The sequence below is a fragment of the Perissodus microlepis genome, chromosome 23 (assembly GCF_051167445.1).
Source record: "Perissodus microlepis isolate ML-2025 ecotype Zambia chromosome 23, ASM5116744v1, whole genome shotgun sequence".
Taxonomy (NCBI): Eukaryota; Metazoa; Chordata; class Actinopteri; order Cichliformes; family Cichlidae; genus Perissodus; species Perissodus microlepis.
This window is the reverse complement of record NC_140482.1, coordinates 22622477-22640687: the sequence shown is the minus strand read 5'-3', so window position 1 is coordinate 22640687 and position 18211 is coordinate 22622477. Positions and strand designations below refer to the sequence as shown.

The window sequence follows — 18211 nt, the reverse complement described above, 5'->3', positions numbered from 1 at the left end:
CATTTTGAGTTATTTTCCAGTGTTAGAAAATCAGCACTGCTCAGTGTTAGCCATTGTTAATCTTCAAAACTGACTAGGTTGCTTTTAAACATATAACACTGTCAAAAGTGTTAATTTAACACTCAACAGTGTTGTATTTAACACTCAGAGGTGTGGACCCATATAGACACTCTCTAGTGTTAATTTAACACTGGAGATTTTGCTGTGTAGGGTTTGTTTTTTTTAATGAAGTAATGTGTTTCATACCACCACCTTTTGAAAAACAGAAAATGTTCATGTTGTATAACTGCATACCTTATTAATGCTAAATTCATAGGTTCGGTCTCCATGTTGGCCGTCAATGCTTTCATTCACAGACAAATTCATTATCAGCTGAGAGTAGTCAGCCACTACTCTTTCATTACTAACAGACACACAAATAAACTTTTATTTCTTTTTTTTAACAAACACTTGCTGATGAGTCTTGACGTCACATGTTAACAAACCAGTGTGTGAGTGCCAAAGCAAATTGGAAAGAATAAGTGTTCAGAAACCAAGAGAAGCAAATGAAGATTTTTGTTTTTTGTACTGTGAACACGAGATTCAAGATTACGCAAAAAAAATCTCTGTCTCTCTCGCTCTCTCTTTCGCTCTCTCTCTCTATATATATATATATACATATGTATGTATGTATGTATGTATGTATCAAATATCTTTTTTCTTCTTCTTTCTTTTATCTTTTTGCTGTATTAAAAAATAATTAAATGAAGGAAACAGTAGATAATAAAAGTAGTTGTTCATTTCAGCTCTATCTTTAATTTATAACTGTTAAAATTATGGAGCTCAAACTGCCAATGTAAACTAATACTACTGAATAAATGAATATTCTCTTAAATACATCCAAATATTTCCTACCATCTTCTGCTGCAAAAAACTGAAAGTTAAGCTTTGATTAATCTCTCCTTACATACTCTTAGAGCATGTGACAAATGTTTTTAACATCCAGTCTGGTTTTATATCATCCCGGAGAGTCTCAGAGGCAGGAACAATCTGAAGGTCCCACATATATCTAGTCCTTCACCTGAAAGAAGACAGAAAACCAAAGTTGAGCTTCTAAACCTGGAAAAATCTGCTAAATCAAGGCTGTCCTTTCCTTCTATGTTTTGTGACTACATCGTGATGTTGATGTCAAAGTGCCCATTTATGTTCACCTTTATGACCATCAGCAAGTGTGACCTCCTCTATAAAAGCAGACATTTTGACAGCTCTCTGTTGTGGAACATTCAAGCGTGTGTTAAGACAATGCTACAATCTTCAACTCAAATCAGCAGATAGACAGTTGAAACTTGGAAATATTTGAGTGTGGACAATGATCCCAAAAACACATAAAAGCTGATTTTCAAACGGATAAAGCAGTGGGAAAAGTTTGATCCATTTTATACCCACCTAGCAATGCACTATGTCAGATATCTGCCATTTCTGCAAGACTTTGTGGAAAACTCTTTTCTTGCATTTTCCCTTATTGCTTATTTTAAAAGTTTGTTGAAAAAAGATCTGTCCTATCCTGCTTCAGGATTAAGTCCACGAGTTTGAGGTGCACTACTCTTAAAGCTCCTCGGTGGGCTAGGATGGGTTTTCATTCTATTTATCATTTCACGGATTTGGTTGTACTTTCACATCTTAACATTTGCTCAAAATAAAAGCTTTACTGATTGAAAATATGCCTATTTTATTTATTTTATTTTTATTTATTTATTTTATTTATCTATTTTTTCCGCCTGTCCCGTTTGGTTCTTTTGCCATCAGAATTATTGTCTAAAGGCAAAGAAAGATGCCTAATGGATTTACTTTACCAAATGGACCATCCCGGCCTTGCCGTATTGGTCTATTTGATTCACCTTTTATTGTTTATTTTATTTTTTATTTTCACTTGCTAAATACGGGACAGACTGAGGAAAAGAAAGGGGAGAAAGAAAGAGGGAAAGAAAAACTGCGGGGAAGAGGAACGGTGACAAAGGGCAAAAAAAGAAAAACCAACAAAACAAACAGACAAAAAATACATATATCAATCGCTTGGATCATATATGATCAAATATGCCTATTTTAAAAGAAAACTACTGTGAAAATTTGCTTTTAGGCCTGTTTAAAGGTTATAAATTCTCCTCAAACCTAAACCACGGAAAACATTTTCCCAGACAGGGATTCAAGGTCTGTCAGATAAAGAGGCGCAGACAAAGGCATTTTGTTTTTGACAGCTGTGTGTGTTCAGCTTAATGCCAGACTACAGATTTAGTGATCACAGGTAGATTTATTCCTAATTTTGAAAGTATTTCCAATTTACTTCCTATCATTTCAAAATGTATTACTGCTTTTGTGTGTGTGTGTGTGTGTGTGTGTGTGTGTGTGTGTGTGTGTGTGTGTGTGTGTGTGTGTGTGTGTGTGTGTGTGTGTGTGTGTAAGAGTGTGCAACATGGAAGCATACAGAAATCTGAGAGGAGGAATGTCTTGACAGATGCCTAAATTTAATTCACATCAAATAAAAAAGGAGAAGTTTATATATTTGTGGCATTTATTTGTTTTTATCTGCATGCTGAAGATTAAAGTAAACCAATCTACCCAGAAACAACTGAGTAGGACAAAGAAGCAGACAGAGACACATTCCCCTGTTACTGTGTGTAACATCCAATCCGTCAAGGTCACTCTTTATCTTCCATTTGTTTCACCAGCAGAATGCCTTACTTCACAGACTTCCCTCAGAGGCAGATAGCACGCAGAGACAAAACAAATATGTTAGAAAACAGGGAAAGCAACAGGAGGGAATCCATTTTCTAGAGGTAACCAGACAAACAAGGCAGACTCTGAAGCTGTAAAAATAGTTGCGCCTACTTTAAGGATTCTTTTCCCCTCTCATCAAGAGTTTCAAGATATATAGTCATGGTGTCCTGTACTGTCCTCATCCTGGGTCCTCTTTGGATCCATGGTATGATTCAAGCTTGCATGGGTGAGGAGCTGTCCCGTGGGGCTGTGCTATCCTGGTTCAAAGTACGGGTTCTGGAAGGTCTCGGGCTCGAAGAACCCCCTCTGAGCACGCTGCAAGGTCCCGATGCAGACAGGGTACCTCCTGATACGAGGCACCTGCACCAGAGGGCCCACAGGACAAGCAGAACATCATGGGTTAATCCTCAAACCCGTCCGAACCAGGAATCATCGCAAATAATTCTGTTCCCGGGTTCAGGTGAGAAATTCTTTTGCACTTATCTGTTTGAGTGGAGTGAGTCTAAAACTCCACACAGGTCTTTAAATCGATCAACAGGTCAAAATGTCCTCTTACTCTTACAAATAAAACAGTATACGGATACTTTTTGACTTTAAGTTTTAATAGATCTTATTCTAAATGAAAACCATAAGGATGCCATTATTTGCAACATTTTTCTGCAAAATTTCCTTGCAAAGTTTAGTATTTGTATATTATAGATGGTTATACATATGTTTACTTCTTTTAACATCCATTAATATACATTTGTATTAGTAGTAAAAACAAAATGATGAGCAGCAGAATTGCATTTATCCAAATGCCAGGTAGTAAGATAATAAGATACACTGAATAATCAAAATTATGTAATAGTATTAAGGGTGGTGGGATCAAATAAGTGTAAACTTCATCCTACTCCTTTCCAAGCATCTAAATTGTGTAAAATATAGAGACATTCACAACAACTCAGTATATTAACTTTGTTTTATTTTCCTTTTTACAATGTATTCTGCTCTCTAAGGAGCTTGGAAAGAAAAGCGTCTGGACATCTTTAAGTTGCTTGAAGACGTTTCACCTCTCATCCGAGAAGCTTCTTCAGTTCTGAGGAGAACTGAAGAAGCTTCTCAGACAATGCATTCTGCTATTTTAGATATATTTACATGTTCCAAATAAAACAATTAATAGTTAGGTAGACAGATATGTGATTTAGTGTTTATGTCCTTAGACAGGGCGATGCCCAAAGTCTGTCCCGGGCCAATCATGGCACTAAATCAGATTTTATATGGCCCCTCGCTCCTTCCTTAAAACGTATAAGTTATGGCCCACTGCCACAAACAGAATCAATAATGTGTAATGTTCTCTTTTCACCCCATGGTGGCAGCACCATCTGTCTTTTATACACTCTCTGTTACAACCAACATAGAGTGTATAAAAGTTTCAAAAACTCACAAAATACACACAAAAGTAAGTAGTTTAAAATTAACCTGATCTACTGATATTCATCACCTTCACTGAAGTTCCTCAAGCTTTACGTTATATCACTGTTTGTATGTGAATTAAAAGTCGATTTATTTTGGTAACCTTTGAACACACCTGATCACCTTTAATGATAATTCTTGTCTAATTGAAAATAAAATAGAACACCTCAAAAAAAGGGTGAAACGGATTGTTGGCTCTAAAGTTTCCATTAATAAATACGGGATTTTTGGGGGAAAAAAAAAAAGTTTGCCAGTGCTGTTTATCCATCACTGTTATAGTGTGAGTTGCAACCTCAGAGACATTAGTTTTAAATATATTTGCCTTCTCTAAAAAGTAATGGAACTAATGGCACTCGCCCTGAAGTGCTGTCTGCCGAGGTGGCTCACTCCCTGGACAGTATTTCTTTTAAACAAAATTCATTGTGTTTTCTTTGTGCTTTTTCTAAAGGTACTTTTGAATTTTTAGTGCAGTAAAAACAAGTGAAAAGTGGAGGCTTTTGTTAATTACTCTGATTAAACCCATTTTAACATACTTGACATAATTCTGAGCACGTATTTATTTATATGGGTATGACACTTGTTATAAACAAATGCTTAGTAATAAATATCAAGTGACTGCAAGTTTTATTTGCAAGTTTAAAAGAAAAATACAGGAAAATAGTACATGTCATAATAGTATAACAGTACTTACCATAGTATCATATCAGTAAGTGTGGTCAGAGTGAAAACCTCTTGTCATTTTAAATTGTTCTTGTTAGCATTATTAACACTTTGACCTTCAGATCAATCAAACTTGACCTTAAAGGAGAGGTCAGAGGTCAAATGTGGCATAATGTTTAAATCTATATACGGTACTTTCTATATGTTGACACACCACACTTGTAAGAATCATAGTTATCAAGTCATAAGGCTTTTTATCAATTTTCAACCAATAAATCATTAAGCTGACCTTGAAGACAGTGGTGCATTTAAGCCAAATTTTAATGGATTGTTAACATGATCCCACTTTACACTCCTGCAAAGTTTTATCAGAATTCATTCAACTGTTTGAGCCATTGTTTTTACAGACATAATGGCATGCATGCACACAAACACTACTAAAAACACAACCTCCTAGGTGGTAACAATGCTTAAATTTCAGTGCTGCATATTGTAATACAGCCTTACTGATATTTATGTTGCAGTAAACTGGCAGAGATGTGTACTTTATCTGCAACACTTAATTTTTATAAACTTAACTCATGTTTAGACACATTAACTACATGTAGGAAAGAAATAAAGCCAAACAATGCAGTTTTTTAAATAATGAAAGGCAAGTAGAAAAGTTTTTTAAATAAATGTGTGTAGATGGGGCATGTGTAATTTGGGGTTAAACTTAACTGTCAAAAAAATAACCTTATACTGGGCTGAAATAAACATGTTAGTGTCCTCTCAGGTTGAAAGAAGTTCATGCTGAATCCAAATTAGTAATCATACCTGTCAGTGTCCTGATGGATGCTCAATCATCCAGGTAAGGAAATCACCAAAAGTTGATTCTGTTCATCTGGACGTAGCGTTTTCAGTGGGAGAAACGTTTCGTCACTCAGCCAAGTGCCTTCTTCAGTGACTGTGATGTGCTGTACACATCTTCATCACCGCTGTTCACTGTGAAGAATTTCACTTTGTGCTTAGAGATGAAAGAAAGTGTTAAGTAGGCTAACAGATGTTTGTTTGTTTGTTTTTTAAATCTGATGTCTCCCTGCAGACTGCACCAAATCGGACTCAGCTCAGGGAGAAACTGCAAACAGACATATGACATATTACTTCCAGCCCTCCATCAACAGCCAGGACACTGTAGTCACATCAGCCCACTTCTGGTTCTTTGCAGGCGAAGCAGTCACAGCCAACTCCTCCGCCCAGCTTTTCATTGTAACCACAGCACTAGAACGACTCCAGGCAGCGGAGGCTCCATCAAATTCAAGCTCTGATGGATGGACCACCTACCATCTGGATCAGAACCTGCTGACCCTCGTCGCCGAAGGCCCCTTTCTTCTTCAGGTCCACTGTCCAGCCTGTCAGTGCCACGTGGGAGAACCAGACAAGATGCCCTTTCTTCACCTCCATGTTCAACCTCGTGGACCTTCCCGGTCACCCCGCAATGCAGCAGTGACCATTCCTTGGTCTCCCTCTGCCATCTATCTTCTGCAGCGGCCCTCTCAGGAAAGGCCTCTACACAGCGACTGCCACCGAGCAGAGATCGACATCAGCTTTGAGGAGCTGGGGTGGGACAACTGGATCGTCCATCCGAAAGTGCTGACGTTTTACTACTGTCACGGAAACTGCTCGGGTGGGGATCTAACCACTGCAATGTTGGGGATCACTCAGTGTTGCGCTCCCGTCCCAGGGACCATGAGGTCCCTGAGGATCACCACCACATCTGATGGTGGATACTCATTCAAGTATGAGACCTTGCCTAACATTATACCTGAAGAGTGTACATGTATCTGAACATCAGACCTTAAAGGCCAGTTCACCCAAATAAAAGATTTCAGTTTACTTACAAGTCACAGTTGAAATTTGATTACTGCTCTTATTAAACTTTATTTTGTCTTATTCACTTACAATTTTGTCCTGATTGTTCTCTAGTTTGGGTGTGTGCTACATAAGCCTCAAAACAGATTGTACTTTATATGTTAACCTTGATTAAAGTGTTATTTAGCGGGTTTTGTTTGTTTGTTTAATGTGTTGTTTTCACCCTTTCACTGGTACTGCTTAGTGTACCTCACATCAATATTCGACACACAGTCATACAAGGAAGTGTAAGATATAGTTCTACATGTGCTAAAAATTAAAGTCAATAAAATTTAAGATACTTTTTCTAGGAACACTTTAACCACCATCAATTAAAGTCCTTACTGACGTAAATTAAATAAATTGTAAAAATGGCCAATGACATGATCAACTTAAAATTAAAATTTCTGTTAAAATTTCCTTGTTTAATTTATCTATTGAGTTCTATACATCTGTTCCTTTCCACATAACTTAGAGTCGCATATTTGCTATACCAAATTTTTTGGATATGTATGCATAATTTGGCATTTTAAATACATTGCTTAAAACTCAATTCATACCTGATGAGGACTTGGTCGATATGTTTGTTTTGCTTGCTGAATTAATCCAGAACCCCCCCCCCCCCCACCACCACCACCATCAATAAGGAAATGAACAATTTAACGACTAAATCAAGGGGAAAATCGGGTTCTTCCCTTATTGGGCCACTGAAAGATTATTATTATTATAATAAACCAAAGTGACATAGTGAAATAGTTTGAGCTCATTTAAACCCCTTTTAACCATTTCTTGATTATTCCTCTGGAGGGCATAGCAGGCCTACTTTAAAACCCATCATTTTACCTTAAACAGTATGACTGACCAATAATTACTTACCCTGTAGATGTCAGGGTAACTAACAGATGTCACTCGTTTTTACAATCCAATAAACTTTCATTTTAATTGATAAATTAACATGTTAATACATATTGAGAAGACTGCAATTCAACCACAGGTTTAAACAATTATTAAAAAAAGAAATCAAATCAAGGACAGGAGTAAACCATTTCAAATATATTTATTTACTCTGAAGACAAAATAATCTCTACAGTTACAATAACTACAAAACTTGCAATAGAAAAAAAAAAAAGTACTATACTCAAAATTGAATGTCGTACCTCGAAATAAGTAGCAAAACTGGAAGTGAGATGATTATAAGAATACAGCAACAGTTCTTTGGCGATCTGCACTTTGTTCTCCAGAATATAAAACCAACTATGAAAACGTTTCAACTGTATGAATACTGAAAGCTACTGAACACAAAAAGAAAAAAAAAAAAAAAAGGAAGTAAGGAATCTCACGGTGAGTTGAAGATTACATGTTTACATGGCACCAGGCTGTGCGTCAGCAAACTGTCATCCTTTCCCCAGCTTGGCTTTTCTTCCTCCTTTCCCGGGATGCACAAAGGTATCCGTGTTTCAGCACGAATGAGAAGGAGAAAGAGGTTGCATGTCAAGGACGGAAAATATGTCTCACTAAAGAAGAATGTAAATTTGTAAAGACAAGGGTGGAATTACATGTTTGACAGTGCCCCAGAAAACAGATGTTTCTAGCCAGTTAGCATGAAAAACCACAAAAAGTGAATTTATTTTCCAACTTTCTGCCCCAACGAACACTAAATATTTGTTTTAGAACATAATTTAGGAAAGGATTAACATTGAAATGCTGAGGTGGTATTTGCATGACAACACTTCCTTCTACACAAATGTCACTAGCCTACAGCGTTTGGTCCAAAAATAAAAAATAAAAAAAATAAAATAATAAAGGCCGGTAAAATGATTGTACAAAGATGATTGTTGGAAATGTGTGGAACGGTTCCTGTTGATTAAGAATTCAAGCATTTCCCAGGTAAATATTTTTGGCTGATTTGGGTAAATAGGCTTCGAAAAGAAATAGAAAAAAAAAAATTTCTGTCAAACATTTCTGAAGTGGAATGACTTCTGGCTAATACACCAATAATTCCCAACATTTAAATTAAAGATGACTCATCCAGTTACAGGTTAAGGCCCACTTAACAAGCTTCTGCACATACTCAAAAACATTACATAACGCAAGGTCATGTTTAAGATTTGAGACCAATAAGCTTCAACCAAGTGAGACATCAACATTCAGAAACATTAATTAAAAAAAAAAAAAAAAAAAAAAAAAAAAAAGCCTCTCTCTTGTGAACCAAACAAAAAAAAAAAAAAAAAAAATACACTCAGCTGAAGCTTACAATAATCCTTGCGTGGTCTTAAATGGACAGGTTATTGCAATGCAACAAAACACAGAGATGACGAAAGAACATGGGGTAAACGAGGTCTAGCCAAAGGCACAGTCAAAGTTTGGATGTAGGTCGGCAAGCTTTCAAGTTTAGAGTCGTGGAAATTAACCATTTGTCACAACACCCCTCAGTCAGCATTTCTTTGTTTTCAACTGACCTCTAATACTGAAAGGCACATTTCTCTCATCCCCACACACAAACACACGCACACATATTACACACACTTTGGTCTCCCTCAGTGGTCTGACTGCATTCCCATATGTGCTTCCCCCATGTGTTTAAGGCCAGTAGGAATGAAAGGACAGACATTTGAGGCAGGAAGCACGCTCAGGCATGTATCCCTAGAAGATAAAGAGACCAGAGATTATTAAGCATGCATGTTCACTTAAAACTGAGATTTTTTTCTGATGTTTTTAGGTCAAACCAAAGTAGGAAATAAACCACAAAAAATAAATAAAAATCTGACATAAAGTCCAAAGTTAAGCCTGTATTTACATAATCGGCTGGAAGTAGAAAGATTCAATATTCTTCTCTGGTTTCCATGTGCCAAATATTAAGGTTAGTGCCATCCTTGAATTTTAGAGTGCTGACTGGACAAAATTTCAAACAACTAAATGATGGAAAGCCAACAATGAAGGGTTGGATCTCTATAACTGCAGTTCCTCCAATGGCCATTTGAGGCCCATTAAAAAAAAAAAAAAAACCCACACACTATTCCAAGTCACGATAGGACTACTTAATTATTTTAATATCACTTTGGTGGAAGAAGACGGCTGTAGTCGGCAGCCATCATCAACATAATGATGCAATCACCTGGTAAATAATTACTTTGTACAGTTAACTGTACTCACAACCTGTTATAATCTGTGCTTCAGTCTGCCAAGTTAAAATCTAATATTGTATCTCTAGGTCACTTAGAAGCTAACCCGGACTGGGCAATGCACCACTGGATTCCATGTGCAGCTTTCCAACCAAACTCGCTAGCATTAGCTAATACCTTAGCACTCCACCATCTTGCCCAAATATGGTCACTTCAGTCTTAAGACAAGCAAGATGGCAGCAGCCATAAAGCTAAAGTTGAGGCTTCAAAATGCAAACCCACAAACCAGTGGGTGAGGTCACTGTGGCTACATGTTTCACAGAGTCTATGATTTTAGCTGATTAATCACATCTTCCAGCCCTAATTTATTTATAGAAAAAGTACTTTTATATGCTGGCAATACTCCTCTTCCAAATATTTTCTCCATGGTTTAGAGCTGCAAATAATTTTCTCCAATTTTTAACAGTCCAAAACCCAAATGATGTTAATTTACAGTTATACAAAACAGAAGAGTGGCAAACTCTTACTTTTGAGAAACCTGAACCACATTTAGCTGAATGTTTGGCCTTTTATATAAATAAATGATTTGGTTTTGATTATTGAAGGCTGAACTCTACCTCCTGGTTCATCTGTGTCAAATTCAGTGTGTCGAATGGAGGTCCGAGCGTCTTCTTTACCTTTCTCGCTCGCCTCTCCTTGCTTCTCCTGGGCAAAATTGAGACGGTTCTGCTCTGCAGCAGTCTGTGCAGCTGTGTTCACCTCTGGGCTGCTGCTGCGTGAAGGACTTCCTTCATCCACCTGGTAGGCGAGGTCCAGGTGCTGCTGGGCCAGCCTCAGGTGTCTTCTCAACCGCTCCAGCTCCCTGGACGAGGGACCCTCATCCCCAATACTCTCTCGCCCAGAATCACCCATTGGCAAGTCCCTCAGCTCTTTCATTTTCTCCTTTTTCATGGTGGCGTGGTATCCTGGTGGAGCTGTAGGCATGGAGCGTGAGGCCGGTGGACGGGAGGTGCGTGTGTTGAGGGTGGCCCGCCTGCGGAAAGTGTCACGGATGCTGCCGATACCCAAATGGATGATTTCCAGGATGGTGAGGAGAAGGCAGAGAAAGGACACGACGTACATCACCAGAAGGAAGATTGTCTTCTCTGTGGGACGGGAAACAAAGCAGTCCACCGTGTGCGGGCACGGAGAACGAGTGCAGACGTAGGAGGGAATCACGTCGAAGCCGTACAGAATATACTGCCCAAAAAGGAAGGCCACCTCAAAGGCAGAGCGCCACAGCAGTTGGCACACATAGACTTTCATCAGGCCGTCACGCAAGATCCGCCGGCGACCATCATGTTTTTTCTCTGAGCCTTGAAAACAGAAACATTAGAAGCCAACTTAGTATCAAGTAGGGGTTGTAATCTATTAGACAGAACATTAAAGATGCTTTGTGAAAGACGTACTGCTGCCCTACTTTGTTCTGCTTTGTCTGTCTTTTCTGGTTCAATCTCTTCAGCAATCATTGGGTCTTCTTCTCCGTTGTCCTCTACCTCTTCATAGTCCCTCGCAGCCCCACGCTTGATGATTGGTATCCTCTTCTTCCGCTTTGGGCCCGGCCGAAAGTCCGTCTCTTCCATGCGGGCGATCTTGTGCATGGCAAATCCAAGGTACATTATGGTTGGGGTGGTGATCATGATCACCTGGAGGTAAATGTATGCATGTTGACATTAACAGTACTGTTTTGTGTGAGTAAAATAAACACCGACAGCCTTCTTTTGCTAGAGCTCACCTGGAAGATCCAGAATCTGACATGTGAGAGCGGCGCAAATGCATCATAGCACACGTTCTCACAACCAGGCTGCTGTGTGTTGCAGACAAATTTGCTCTGTTCATCATAGTAGATGGTTTCGCCGCCAACGGCCGTCAGCACAATGCGGAAGATGATGAGCACAGTCAGCCAGACCTTTCCCACGAAGGTGGAGTGGTTGGATATCTCATCCAGCAGACGGGTTAGAAAGCTCCAACTCATGGTGCCAAGGTGATCGGAGCACTAAGTTAGCTCTGGGTTCAAAACAAAAGCATGAGACTGAGAAGTGATGGGAAAACTTTGTTTTGCATTCATAAAAATCAAAGTGAGCAAGAACAGCAGCCTGTGAATCTGTGAGGTTTGTACATGTCTTATTTTAGGATCACAGCAACTAAAAGAAGCCTTTGTGGACAGATGGTCATACAGCAGATGTTTATCATTAAATATGAAACAATTAGCTGAATAATTATAGGCTGATCCACAGAAATGTAATCCAACTATTTCAATAACAGTTTATTTTTCTTAAATGGGTGGAAAATATAATCAGTTTCTAGCTGCTCGAATATCAGTGCAGTTTGTTTACCCGAGACCTTTACACAGTTTGTGGTTATACAGTTTTGCTTGACAAAACATTACGTTTACAGACGTCTGATTTCAGGGGAGAGGAAAAAAAATAAAATAAAAAAATTATATAATAATAATAATAATAATAATAATAATAATAATAATAATAGGAACGCCTTGTTGAGTGCCCACAGCAGATAAGATGTTTTGTATGCTTGGGGGGGGGACGGAGACGGACAAAAACAAAACCACCAAGCAGTGTGATGACTTTAAACAACCTTGTTAAAGGACCTCTGTATGTACGGAAAATAGACATTTCGAGCTCTTATTCAATTAAGTTAAATATTTAAGCATTACTTCAACCGAAAGTCACTAGAAGAAACCAAATGATAAGCTTTCACACCCAATAGGAGATTAAAACCATGCATTTGGAAATGCAGGTATTCCAAGAAAGTCTCCACAACAAATCTTAAAAAATAAATAAACAAAAGCCACACATTTGGTATCAAGTAACACGAGGCCCATACAGGTGGTTTAAACCCAGGTCAGACATACAGGTCTTTAAATGTGAATCAGTCTTGTTGGTCAGAGTGCACTAGTCCCTAGCAGCATTTTCGAGAACCAACATTCCTACACCTCACTGCCACGCCAAGCTAGAGATGCTTAATCAGAATCAAAGAGGCAACTGGCAAGTTGCAGCTAGCTCTGAGGAGACCTGCTGTGGCTCCAGGCTGCAGGAATTATGATATTATAGCAGTGACTAGATCTAGGAATTTGCTCTCCAACTCTGCGCCAGAAACTATTCTTTTAAATTCCTTCAAGTGTGGCAAATACTCAAAAAGTAATGTGCAAAAAGTCTTACAGCAGTGGCTGTAAGCTTTAGCAGCCAGCTGGAAATAAAATTTTGACTTGATGTAGCAGTTTAATAGCTGATCAAGATAAGATTAGCTTTGTGCTTTTCCCCTCCAATTCTGGCTAAAGCCTGACTGAACTCAGTTTCAAAACACATCCTGGATCAGCCTAGTCTGTGATGAGGGTATTCTTTAACCAAACAGGGCACCAGACACACTGTAAAAGGTAGAAATGCCACCATAACTTTATTTCAAAACACATTTGATTGAAACCAACACAGAGGGGGAGGAGGATGAGAAAAAGGGACTCTATGAACTGCTCATCTTTACAATTACGCTTTTAGACCACGGGGTGTAGCAAAGAAAATAAGCAGCATTTCATGACTCATTGCAACAGCATCAGCCTTTAGCCATTACAGGCATCTGTAGGCTTGTCTCCTCAGATTAGCATTTGACACTCAGACGCATTGTTCATCAGCCAGTCCTCTGTGAAATTCTTCTTTTCCAACCCTGGCACCTTCTGACGCTGAAAAATGGTTAGAGTGACTTGCCCGAGCCTGACCTGCGTAATGGAAAAATATCCCACAAAAAAAAAAAAATTAACAAGGCCTTAGTCTCACGACACTAAGCCACACCAAAGCTATGAAAACTTCCAGACAGTAGGTCCCTGAAATCATCCCCTCAGATTTCGAACTGCAACAGCGTCGCCCTGAATCTAGAATTACATTTTGAAAACAAAAAATTACAAGCTTCATCTACTAAAGAAGGGGCATCACACTCACATCCCTGGGAAATGTACACTTTGGTTTTCTAAAACTGACAAAACTGACAAAAAAAACTAAACAAAAGACAAGTCCAGTTGCCTGGTGATATCCATTTTACCCTCAACGCAGTGTTACAAAACCCACCTTTAGATGGCACATTAGCCAAGAGGTCTCAGAGGAGAGAAAAGGCTGCTGCTGAAATTTAAAAGCCTCTTTCTGGCATTCATTCAGTGAGGCAGACTTATCCCTTTAAACCTCCGCCCCCAGGGCAGCACTGCCTTTGGTTTCCTCCACTGAAACTTGTTCTTGCATTGCAACAGTTTGGCCTAAGCGTGTATTGAGGACATGACCTGATATGCAGAATACCGCACACAGACCAAAAGCATCTCTCAAGCAATGAAAGGCACGAGCAGGCTGACCAATAATGGACATCTAATCTCAGTGTAATTAGGAAAAACCTTTAATTAGAAGAAGAAGAAGAAAAGACAAAACAAGAAGCCAGAAGCCGAGATTTCAGTTTGACCTCACTGAATTCCTGCTATCAGTTTCTAACCAAGCTTATCAGTCACCTGAACAAGCACCTGAAAAAAGCCAGTGACCTTGCCAGCAGAATTTATGAAGGCGAAGCAGACATGCCAAACAAGTCCGCACATTTAAAAACTTTTTTTTTTTTTATAAATATGCTATGCGTGCTCTTGCACCATCTCCTAACATCCCATACTCTCCCTCAAGAAAAATAAGCTGCAGAAAACAAATGTGTGAGTTTTGCTGAGTGTTTGGTGAATGACAAGAAAAAATTACTGTGTCATCACAGCTATGGTGACATTAAAAAAAGAAAAAGAAAAGAAAAACAACAAAGAAGAGAAAAAAAAAAGGAGGAATGCAATTTTGTGCCACGGGCTCAGAATAGTTTTAAGTTTCCAGCTGTTGTTCACTTTGCACAGGACTGCTCCAGAAGAGAGTTCAGCTCATGCTAATGCTCAGGGTCCATTAAGAGTTTCTAGAGGTGCTGAGCTAAAAGAAGCAGGGAGGGGAAAAAAATAAGTTGAGACAGCAGCAAACGCACAGAATTTACTCATCTCAGGGGGCTTTACAGCACCCCTTGTTAACACACTGTAAAACTGCCCTCCCCTCCAGATAAAGACACCAAGGAAACCAAACATTCGCCTTTCAGCTATACATTTGACTAAGACAAACATGCATCTGGCTTGAGTAAATTTGAGCATTTTGTGCAGACTCACAAATGCACTGAAGACGGCTTTTTAAAAAAAATACAAACAACAACAACAAAAACAGTAGCTTATTTGCTCATGTGGTTTAAACCCTTTTCTGCTTCAGGAGTCACTATGCTCTCCAGGAGTTGTGAGTGGGGTGGGTTGTGGAGAGTTTTTTGGGGAAGGGATCTGGACAAAGGGAAAGTTAACATTCCTGCCTAACCAAAAGCAGAAAGCTGGGATTCTTAGGGTTCAGGGAGCAGACAGAGGGCACATGGACTCCCGATACAATCCGAGCAGCAGGAGGAGAACCATCCAGCATCTGCATATGCAAATCACATCCTTTTCTTTGCTGTCTACAATAGTTTGACTTTGAGGAGAGCAGGGACAAAAATTAAATCTAAAGTGGAAAATGGAGTCAATGCACATGATTGATGTCGGTTTGTGTAGCTGGAAGGAAGTTTAAAAGCTCCTTGGTGGAGCTGTTGAAGGCTTCGAATACGCTTTGCTGAGTCAGACTGAATTGTTTTGGAAATTGTGGCATTCCTGGAGGAAAACTAAGTCCTGCCAAGCTTCAGTGGGGAAACAAGAATCCTCTTCTTCTTAGAAGATGAAGCCATCAAGTTCAGAGTCTGACTTCTGAAAGTTCAAAACAGCCATTAGCACATGAACTGCTCCCTTAAAAAAAGCTTCTATTTACATATAAGAACCTTTTCCTTGCACTGTGTGATCTCACAATGTTGCGAGCCGCACTAATGGTGACGTTATTCAAAGTCTCCATGTGTTAAATTTTTCCCCTTAGTTTAAAAACTGACGAATATAGGAAGACTCACCACTGACACTCCGGCACGCACAGCTTCAGAACTCGCCACGCGGACCTACTCAGTATATTTAGACTAAACCCTGCTCTTTAAAATAAATAATAAACAAACTTCTCGGGTACCAAACACAAAAAAAACAAAAACAAACAAACCACAGTCTGCTTCAGCTAAGCTCCAAAAGGAAAACCAAACGACACTAGCTAACTTTTCTCGAGACCAAACACTCACCTTCTGCACTACAATCGGTGCGCTGCTTCTCTCCTCGCGCTTAATTGCTTCACCAGGTTTTTCTAATTAGCGCGCGCGCTCGCTCTCTCACGCCGACCGTCTGCGTCTGAGGCAGCTTTCACTATGAAGCCATTCAGCCCGCGTTGACCCCATGTGTTGGGGTCCCGAACGAGAGCACAAAAGAAAGAGAGGTCTGCGACTCCTGCAGGCTCCTGCTTCCCTCCTCCTCCTGCTGCACCTCCTCCACGTAACTCGGCCCCATTCAAGAACAAGAGGAGGCCCCTGAAACCTGAGCTGCCCGACTACCGTTCTGCCCTCACGGTGAAGAACCAGGGGAATCCTATAGGTCTTTGCAATGTCCCGGATAAACTGCTGTCTCTATAGGGACACGAAAGGTATGTCACAACAGGGCAGCCACTTAGTATGGAGGCCGAAAAATGCCAAAAATTCTGTTTAAAAAAAGTAATTACAAGAAAATAATTTCTCTGGAAAGGCTGTGCAAATATTTCGTGCATTAAAAATATTTTTTGGACTTGCCTATTCTTAATGCAAAATGTCAACAAGAGTTGCCTCAATGTAAAGGTAAAGGCCTTACAGTAATACAGCAATACTTTTTTTTTTTTTTAAACCAAGCTAAATTGTTCTGATTTTCTGACCAATCAGATTGATGCATTTTGTAACAAGCGTGCTCATAGCTCAAAGTGTGCACAGGACTATGCGATGATGCAGAGATATAGAAATGGTAAAATAATACAGTTTTACCTCAGGCACAAAGCTAGATGCTGCTCCAGGTCAATCGGCTCTCTGAAATCATTTCTCTGCCTCTCAGGTGTGGTCCCAGCTCTGCGAACAAGATTTCAAACTGCCTCACTGACATCCTGAAATATGTCCAAAAGCAGCCATGATACATCTTCAACTCCTGGATCAAACTATGAAATTCTCCTGGCTGCTGCTTTGGCTGAATTCATAATCTCAGTTTCTTTCTTTTCTTGTTTAGAGACATCACTTGATTTCAACTTTGTTTTTCTGTTTTACTTTGTTTGGGGGGGGGTTTAGGACAAATTTTACAAGTCCAGCTGAGGAAGTGACAAGCTAACAGTACAGAGCAAATAGCAAACATGTATCTACAGTATTACATGGATCATGGAATTAAAACACACTTTACCTTCATCTTTTTCTTCCTCACCACATCAGTGAACGATTCATTTCTTTTAAGCGTGTCCTTCACATGTTTTGGTTTCTGTCTGGTCCTGGTCATGCAGTTGTGTCCCCAGAAACACTTAATTTTTTTCTATATTATTATTATCATTATTTTTATTGTTATTAAGCTTTTGCAAAAAAAAAAAAAAAAATCCTATTTCTTTTGTTTTTTATGTGCATTGGCAGCATTTTTCCTCTCTGAGCCACCATAGAAATCACCGTAATTATTTATCTTTGTAATTAAGTTACACAGGTATTTGGCATAAGTTAAAATTATGACATAGTTTACATTTATTTTTTCTTTCTTTTTGTAAAGCAGCTGTCAAAAATAAACTGATTAATAAAGCAATCATTTTAATCGGAACATTATAATCTTTATGGACCTTCATAAAGGCGTTCCTAATTACCTGGCACACATTTAAAGGAGGACTCACGTGAGACAGATTAGCACAGGTCAGAACTGGGGCAGAGATATGTTGGATGCTGGATCCAACCCTTCCCATAACACAGTTCGATAGCATCTCTCATCAGACCCTCATTTCCCGATAAGTGCCCCGTGTCTTTAAAGCTTCACGTCCAGTTCGAAGATCAGTATCTGTGGTTTCTAAACTCTCGTCTGAGATGACATCACTTTGAGAAGCCTTCAAAGCTCGCCGAGAGTCACGGAAGATTAGACAACTGTTACTGATTTTTGCTGTTTAAAATCATGGAAGGTCCCCTTTTAGTAAGGCCAAAGACACACCACTTGAGACTTTTCTTCAGTTCGATTCTTGCTTATCTCTTCACGTTCTTGTTTGTTTTATGCAAAAACAAAAGCACACAGAGTGTAACACCACCATAATGTAATAGTTTGTCTTTCTGCTGAGGACCCCTGTATTATCCTCCTCCTGGACCAC

The 18211-nt window shown here is 39.2% G+C and overlaps 2 protein-coding genes across 6 annotated transcripts; one reads left to right on the top strand and one right to left on the bottom strand.

Moving 5' to 3' along the window:
• Positions 1 to 2746: 2746 nt before the first annotated feature.
• inha (inhibin subunit alpha) lies at positions 2747 to 6989 on the top strand. 2 transcript variants are annotated; one of them, XM_084921906.1, is made up of 2 exons: positions 2747 to 3214; positions 6077 to 6989. In XM_084921906.1, the coding sequence occupies exons 1-2, from the start codon at positions 2914 to 2916 to the stop codon at positions 6694 to 6696; spliced, it is 921 nt and encodes a 306-aa protein (XP_084778032.1). In that variant the 5' UTR covers positions 2747 to 2913; the 3' UTR covers positions 6697 to 6989. The 2 variants fall into 2 exon arrangements, with proteins under 2 accessions (XP_084778032.1, XP_084778031.1); XM_084921905.1 differs by having other exon boundaries at positions 5954 to 6984.
• An 810-nt stretch (positions 6990 to 7799) lies between these two features.
• Positions 7800 to 16964, bottom strand: LOC146361421 (gap junction gamma-1 protein-like). 4 transcript variants are annotated; one of them, XM_084922579.1, is made up of 5 exons: positions 16878 to 16964; positions 11656 to 11927; positions 11341 to 11566; positions 10499 to 11236; positions 7800 to 9402 (listed from the first exon to the last, which is right to left on the bottom strand). In XM_084922579.1, exons 2-5 carry the CDS (start codon positions 11893 to 11895, stop codon positions 9389 to 9391), a joined length of 1218 nt encoding a protein of 405 aa, XP_084778705.1. In that variant the 5' UTR covers positions 11896 to 11927; positions 16878 to 16964; the 3' UTR covers positions 7800 to 9388. The 4 variants fall into 4 exon arrangements, with proteins under 4 accessions (XP_084778705.1, XP_084778703.1, XP_084778706.1 ...); XM_084922577.1 differs by lacking the exon at positions 16878 to 16964 and adding an exon at positions 16116 to 16274; XM_084922580.1 differs by lacking the exon at positions 16878 to 16964 and adding an exon at positions 16116 to 16272 and having other exon boundaries at positions 10559 to 11236.
• Positions 16965 to 18211: the final 1247 nt, after the last annotated feature.